Source organism: Camelina sativa, chromosome 5 (genome assembly GCF_000633955.1).
Source record: "Camelina sativa cultivar DH55 chromosome 5, Cs, whole genome shotgun sequence".
NCBI lineage: Eukaryota > Viridiplantae > Streptophyta > Magnoliopsida > Brassicales > Brassicaceae > Camelina > Camelina sativa.
The window spans coordinates 18,905,885-18,913,621 of record NC_025689.1 but is presented as its reverse complement, the minus strand read 5'-3'; the positions used below and the strand labels follow the sequence as shown (position 1 = coordinate 18,913,621).

General features: G+C 36.0%; 1 protein-coding gene and 1 pseudogene across 1 annotated transcript; one reads left to right on the top strand and one right to left on the bottom strand.

The window, feature by feature from the left end:
- Positions 620–6,082, top strand: LOC104787208 (kinesin-like protein KIN-7N). The gene is made up of 18 exons (XM_010512739.1): positions 620–834; positions 962–1,051; positions 1,165–1,283; positions 1,379–1,492; positions 1,581–1,662; positions 1,757–1,824; positions 1,893–1,952; positions 2,061–2,203; positions 2,281–2,383; positions 2,487–2,567; positions 2,758–2,826; positions 2,896–2,955; positions 3,050–3,202; positions 3,474–3,788; positions 4,182–4,265; positions 4,491–4,649; positions 4,780–5,028; positions 5,537–6,082. Exons 1-18 carry the CDS (start codon positions 684–686, stop codon positions 5,936–5,938), a joined length of 2,502 nt encoding a protein of 833 aa, XP_010511041.1. The 5' UTR covers positions 620–683; the 3' UTR covers positions 5,939–6,082.
- Positions 6,271–7,406, bottom strand: LOC104787207 (annotated as a pseudogene).

Here is a 7,737-nt window from a genome sequence, read left to right as displayed (position 1 = left end):
TGATTAATCTAATTGTGTATATTTGTTCTTATTTTTGTTATTCTAAATAGTAATGAAAATTTGAATGAAGTTCAAGAGAGCAGAGAAGGTTATAAGTTATGATCTCTAACATTGTTAATAGAAAAATAAGAAATGGAAAATTATGTATTTTTCAGGCAAAGAAAAAGATGTTCATGTATTTTCTGGCAACAAAGAAATAGTTTGTGTTTTTTTCTAGAATTTTTTTCAAAAATAGTAATACCGTTACAATACTGTTAACGGTCGAAACGGAGACGAGGAGAAACTGGAAAAAATAAATAGTTCGTGTATTTTTTATCAACTAAAAAATAGTCTGCGTATTTTTCTGACAACAAAAAAAGTTCATGTTTTTTTCTGGCAGATATTAAATAGTTGGTTTTTTTTGGGAATTTTCCCCCAAAAAAAATATAATGATTTCGGTTTACCAATTTTGATTTGGTTTTGGTTTTGGTTTTTTGGTTTGATATTCGGTATAATAGTATTAAACCCGGTATCTCTCAAATTGACTGAATTAGTGAATACCAAAGAAACGAGAAGGGTATTATTGTAATTTAAGTTACATCGAAAATGGTTTTAAAGGGGCTCTCGTTAGGGACTCTCTGATCTCTCTCTCTCTCTTTATTCAACCCTCTTGAAATTTTCAAATTCAAACGGCACTTTCAAATATGGAAAAGATCTGTGTAGCAGTCAGGGTGAGACCACCGGCGCCGGAACTATCGCCGGAAACTGGATCTTCACTCTGGAAAGTTGAAGATAATCGGATCTCTCTTCACAAGTCACTCGACACTCCAATCACAACTGCTTCTTACGCTTTCGGTAAATCCTTCTCCTGTCCTTTATTCTCAATCGACTCTGGGTTTTTCTATTTCAATGGATCTGTGTGAAATCGAAAGTGTCTTCCTTTTTATAAATCGTGGTGGTGTTTCGTTTATCTATTGTGCAGATCATGTGTTCGACGAAAGTTCTACGAATGCTAGCGTCTACGAACTTCTTACCAAGGATATCATTCATGCCGCCGTTGAGGGTTTTAATGGTAATCTAATCTGATCCAAATCGAAATTTTGAAACTTGAGCGAGTTCGTGAGTTTAATTTTGTTTTTTTATTCAATAGTTTTTTGATGTATGGAGTTACTGTGATTTTGTTAGGTACTGCATTTGCTTATGGGCAAACTAGTAGTGGGAAGACGTTTACAATGACGGGTTCTGAAACTGATCCAGGAATTATTCGAAGATCTGTCAGAGATGTGTTTGAAAGAATACACATGGTATAGTTGTGCTCAGAATTATTCAATTGATCTGTGAAGTAAGAAAAAGAGGACAGCTTTTTGATTTGTGTGTGTCATGTTTCTTCGTGTTTTAGATATCTGATCGTGAGTTTCTCATCCGGGTTTCGTACATGGAGATTTACAATGAAGAAATTAATGATCTTTTAGCTGTTGAGAATCAGAGACTGCAAATTCATGAACATTTGGAGGTTTGGTTGGATCATTTACAAAAGTGATTTCTTCTCCATTAGTTTGTTCTAAGAGTAGTTAAACCCACTTGCTTCTTTTGATATGCAGCGTGGAGTATTTGTTGCTGGTCTTAAGGAAGAAATTGTTAGTGACGCTGAACAGATTCTAAAGCTTATAGATTCTGGAGAAGGTTTTTGACCTATATCTATACTACAAAGTTCTTTTTTTCCTGCATTTTGATTGTGACAAATGTGTGTATTGACATGGTCGTCTTCAATTAACAGTTAATAGGCACTTTGGCGAGACAAATATGAATGTTCACAGTAGCAGGTCTCACACCATCTTCAGAATGGTATGGTTCGGAAGCTATCCTTTGACACTTTTCAATATTTAATCTGATAAAATCTCTCTGTGTGATAGGTGATTGAGAGCAGGGGAAAAGATAATAATTCTTCAGATGCTATCCGTGTCTCAGTCTTGGTGAGTGAAAAGTTTCAGTAAAGTTAACATCTTTCAAAACTTTCTTATGAAAGTTACATTATGTCAAAGCTGTTTATTTTCTCATGGGTGATCTTTTCATGGAACTAGAATTTGGTTGACTTGGCTGGATCTGAGCGAATTGCTAAAACTGGTGCTGGTGGTGTACGCTTGACGGAAGGGAAGTACATTAATAAGAGCTTAATGATTCTTGGTAATGTCATCAATAAACTAAGTGACAGTGCAAAGTTAAGGTACTTTCTTACCCTTTATTTTAAACTTACCAACAATAAAGCTCACCTCAGCTCATTTTTTACATTCGTAATAATAGGGCACATATTCCGTACCGAGATAGTAAGCTGACTCGGATTCTTCAGCCTGCACTTGGTGGTAATGCAAAGACCTGCATTATATGCACTATCGCACCAGAAGAGGTAAAATAAGTTACTTATTGGTCATGTTTTGGATTTCCTTGGCCTTGATTACTCATCCAAAGCGCAAGATTAGCTAGTTGACTAATCATGATGAATCGTGTAGCATCATATTGAGGAATCAAAAGGAACTCTCCAATTTGCAAGCAGAGCCAAGCGCATCACCAACTGTGCTCAAGTGAATGAGGTCTACATTTGAATTTCAAAGCATTTAATCTTCTGTTGGTTCTTTGGAGATATTTGTTACTCTCTTTTTCATATCTTACTGCTCTATGTTATTTCTTCCCTTCAAAAAGGATCATCGGCTACATGTTTCATATTGGCTGGTTTGTTTCCTCTTAATCGGAATATAATCAGAAAGTGTTTCAATGCTTCAGATCTTGACTGATGCCGCTTTATTGAAGCGCCAAAAATCAGAGATAGAAGAGCTACGAATGAAGCTTCAGGTATAGTCATAGTTTTATTTCAATTATATCTTACAAAGGGGATGATACCAACATTGGTAATGTTTGTAGGGATCTCATGCCGAAGTGTTGGAGCAAGAGATCTTAAAGCTAAGCAATCAGATGCTTAAGGTAGTTTTTTGCGCTTTTTTTTTAGTTTATGCATTGAATACAATACCGAGTGGACAAATTATACAGAACAGCTACCCTTTTGTTTGATTTCCAGTATGAGTTAGAATGTGAAAGGCTAAAAACACAACTGGAAGAAGAGAGAAGGAAGCAGAAGGAGCAGGAACAATGCATCAAGGACCAACAAATGAAAATTGAGAACCTAAACAATCTTGTCACTAATTCAAACTTCAAGAGGAACCAGTCAGAGGTACGGATGCATTCATTGGCTTAGGCGATATCCTGCTGTTCCTAGATTTTTATAAGATATAAGACTTAAGTAGATTACTTCTGCGTGATAACTTCAAAAAGAAAATTAGGCATCAAATTTGAGTGATAATATGTTGTGGAATTAATCAAAGATAGCAAACTTGTAACATCTCTTTGATTTTGTTAGACTAGTTATTACTACTCTTAATCTAAAGTGGTGGACTCAAGTTCATGGTTATGTAAAATTTTGTTAACGTAACATCTTTATGCAGGACTTTATCAGTTTAAGAAAGACTCCAGATGGGCAATGCAATAATATCAATGATAGCAGTGATGTTCTTGGGACTCCGTGCTTTAAATCCGCTTCCCGTTCCTTTGTGGTTTCTCGGTCAAATAATTATTCAGGACTATCTGATTTTAGTCCGATGGTTAATTCCCTGGGGGATGTGGCCGATGAAGACACTTGGATGAAACTAAACAAGGGTTTTGTTGCAGACCTTGATAAACTCCAGTTTACACCTGCAATTAAATGTCAATTCACACCTGCGGTTAAATGTCAACCCACTCCATTAACTACAGCAACCACGGTGAGTAGATACATTTACTTCACTCCCATTATCTACCAATAATGAAGATTAACTTTATGCATGAAAGCTCACAGAATCACATTGATAAGAGACTCTAGATGCATATATAATCAAATCAACTCTTTATTGCTTTTTCTTATGGGTAGTCTCTTTATTTGTTTTCCTTTTCACACCCTCTTGCATTCAAATGCTCTGTTTTATCAGAAACTGGCTGATCACAGGCTCATGTATCTTGAGAATTACTGATTTTTGAAACTTCATATGAATGAAGAATACCTAGAGATTATCCAATTTTATGCTACTTGTATGGTTTTCAACAATAGTTTGGTGAGGATTTTAGCAGCTAAAAGATGTGCCGAAGGTGGCCATAATTCTTCGTTAATTTTCATATAGGAGTGCTCGCTTGAAAACTACAAAGAGGTGGAAGATCTCAAAAGTCAGATTGAGTTGCTGAACAATGAGAAGGAGGGTCTTCAGGTTAGTCTTTATTGGTTTTGTTGGTTGTTCAAATGAAGATGCTCTTTCGATTCATCAAGATTGAACTAGTTATCAAGATTTCCTGGAATTAAGAGAAAATAAATCACTTTTTTTTGCAGCTAAATTTGCTTTTTAGTTCTTATATTTGAAACTGCATTTGATATGCTGGATGTCAACTGACTGTGGGCTATAATGGTTATTTATGCATCAATTATGTACTCTCAGGTAAAATTCAACGAACAAGTACTTCTGAACAACAAACTGATGGAAGAGATGACTGAGCTCAAACAAGAAACTCTTCCCATCAAGGAAATTCCAAATAAGTTATCTAAGTCATTTGCTAATTGCAAGGATGTCTACAAGGATGTTATAGTCACAATGCAGGTGAACAGCTTACTTTAACTTTGAATTTAATTTTGAGATATCAATATACATTTAACTTTAACTTTGAATTTAATTTTGAGATATCAATATACATTTGAGTTCACAAGTGTTTTCTCTTGCAATTTGTTAGAGCTTAATCGCTGACAAGGAATCTCCAACAGTAAAGCTGCTCTTTGGTACAACTGAAATCACAACAAGCCTTCTGTCAACTCTAGATACACAATTCTCAATGATAATGGATGGTCAGAAAACGGGCAGTAGCATCGATCATCCTTTATCTGACCAATGGGAAACACTTCGTGTGAGTCTAAAGAACACAACCACGTCGTTGCTGTCAGACGCACAAGCAAAAGATGAATTCCTGAACTCCCACAACAAGGTAGCTTCCTTGTCACAATCGTCAAGATATGGATCTATTTTACTTATCTTTTCAATAGTTTTGCTTGGGTACTTTGTCTCTCTATTTAGGAGTTTAGTCCAGTGACACATCTGCATATGTTGAACGGCAAATAAATATAATAAATGGCGTTCTTTTTACATTTTTTTTTCCTGGTAATCTACAATTAAATTGCAAGAATATTGTGTTGCATAATACTAAAGCTAAAGCGTTGAATTCATATCATAACTAATAAGTTTTTCCTTTTCCTTTGTCTTCGGCATAAAAATCCCCATCAATCTAAGTCCTCACCCTTTACAGTATACTATTGTCATTTAAGAAGTTAATAGTCCAACCAGACATGCAAGATTGAGTGCCCATTTAAAACACATTCTTTCTTATACAATGTTGCCAGATATGCAGGAACTGATTCATGTTTGGTTAGTTAGATGTTGTGGTCAGGCTACTATTTCCTTTTTCTCTAAGACAGGTTTTGAATGTGGTTTTAAAGGGACAAGAAACAGTTGCTTTGGAGGAGGAGAAACTGAAGTCTGAGCTCATTGTCATCAAGAAAAGATATAACAAGGTGGAGAAAGAGTTGTGTTTGGATAAACAGCTTCTAGAAGCTTCAATAGAAAGTCATGAGAAGCTGTTAAAAGAGGTACAGTTGCTGAAGGAAGAAAAGGAGTCTTTAGATAGAAAACTCTCTCAATCAACTCAGAGACTGAGAGTGACTGCAAGCGATAAGGAGAATGTTTTAAGAGATCTCAATGTGGAAGTGAAGCGGAGGAAAGAGATGGAGGAAGAGATTAAGCAAATCAGCACTGCTTTCGCTACCAGGCACAAATCTTTTGTGTCTTTTCACAGTGAAATCAAATCCAAAATGCAGAAACTAACCACTCGAAATCCGTAATCCGTTTGAAGCAAACAATTTGAAATTATGTGATCCATTGAGAACGATAGCTAATGATTTATGTACCAAAGTTAATGATTTATGCACTTATGTGAAAACGATATCTAATGATTCGTCAATGTAAACCAGAGTATAACTTCTTCAGCATGTCAGGTCTTTTTAATCGCATTTCCCATATGAACAAAATACTAGTGAAAGTAAAGCGGAAGAGTGATCTGCGTTGTGAGAATTGTGTATTTGACTTGACATTCCAGTTAACGACGACACAAATGTTAGAATTAACAAAAAATAATATAAGTGTTTCTTCATAACACCATGTCGAAATATAATCTTCACTCCCAAGTAACTGAGATGATCGAGTTAACGATCCCAGATTGATCAAACGTGGCTTTAGCTTTATAATCCAGAGTCTTAGGAGCACCAGGAATCGTCTACACCAACTTGAACGCCTTTTTGTTCTCCGGTTCCTCCATGTGAGAATAACAGAAAGACCAGAGAAGCTGAATCAGTTCAATCTTGAGAAAATTTCTCTGCTTTCTTCTCCCATCTGGTAATCGAACACAGATACTGCAGACAACGCTTCGATCACAGTCTCCCTTAGGCTCTTCTGTCAAAACCGGAAACTCAAACAGATCGCTTGACAAACACGTTTCCTCTTCATGTTCGGATACAGTCATTATCATTTATCTCATCAAATTCTTTCCCGCAAGAAGGAACCATGATGCTATCAGACGAAACATTCACCTCCGTATTGTATGAGATTAAAGTCTTTTCATCTGCTGACTCATCAAAATCGTCAAGATCATCGTCCGAAAAAGTAACCATGTCTTCATCAGGGCACTTTTCTGATATTATGCGTATGTTCCTTGCCGTAAAAGCAATTTGTTCGTGAGGACTAACATCAATGTACATCGTCAAATCCTTGAGACAACTCTGAGCTTCAGTCTCCCCATTCCATGAACGCATCTTCTGGACAGTAATGGGATCGATGAGGAGCACCGTAGGAAGATCAGAGTGGATCTTTTAGAAACTAGAGACTTTTTCCTTCAGAGGTATGATCATAGACTTGCCATAAGACGAACTTAAACTCTATGGCATTAGAAACGTCCTCGTCCGACCATAAATCTCGGTTAAGTGTATCACAAGAAACCTTAGTTTTGGATTGGGGGTGAACGAGAAACCATAGATCTTCTCTAAAGGAAGTTGTTTTCGCGTCATGAAACGAACCATTGACAAGCAGATTCTGAGGAGGACGGTACAAGGAAGACAAACTAGAATCGGGTTCGGGAGGTTCCAACTGTCAATGTTTGGTTTCTTGGGTTGATGAGAAATAAGAGATTGATGGCTTTATTAAGATCCCAATGTGTTGCCATTAGACACCATGTAGCAACCTCCACGGTTTGGTCGTCTGTAGTGTAGCGATCTCGAGGAAAGACGAGACCAGTCTTCTCTGTCGGTCAATCTCCATTGTGTCGTTCAAACTTCAAAGAGATAGAGTGACACAATTGTAGTATGAGTTTAATGTTTTTTTTGGTACGTCTTTTGCTTATTTACAGTATTTTATTTATTAGAGAACTTTATTGTTTTTATTTCCTTTTTCCACTCCAATTTGATTCAAGGAAAAAAAAAAAGAAATATCCTATAATAGCACTCTTTTAAGTTTTTCTTCTAACATGAGCATACACATCTTCAAATTTTCCAAAACTAGAATTTATATATTGAGATTATTATTTAATTTAAATAAAAAAATTCATTTTCTTTCAAATAAAACTATTAAATTTTAGATCTCAAAGCTCCGA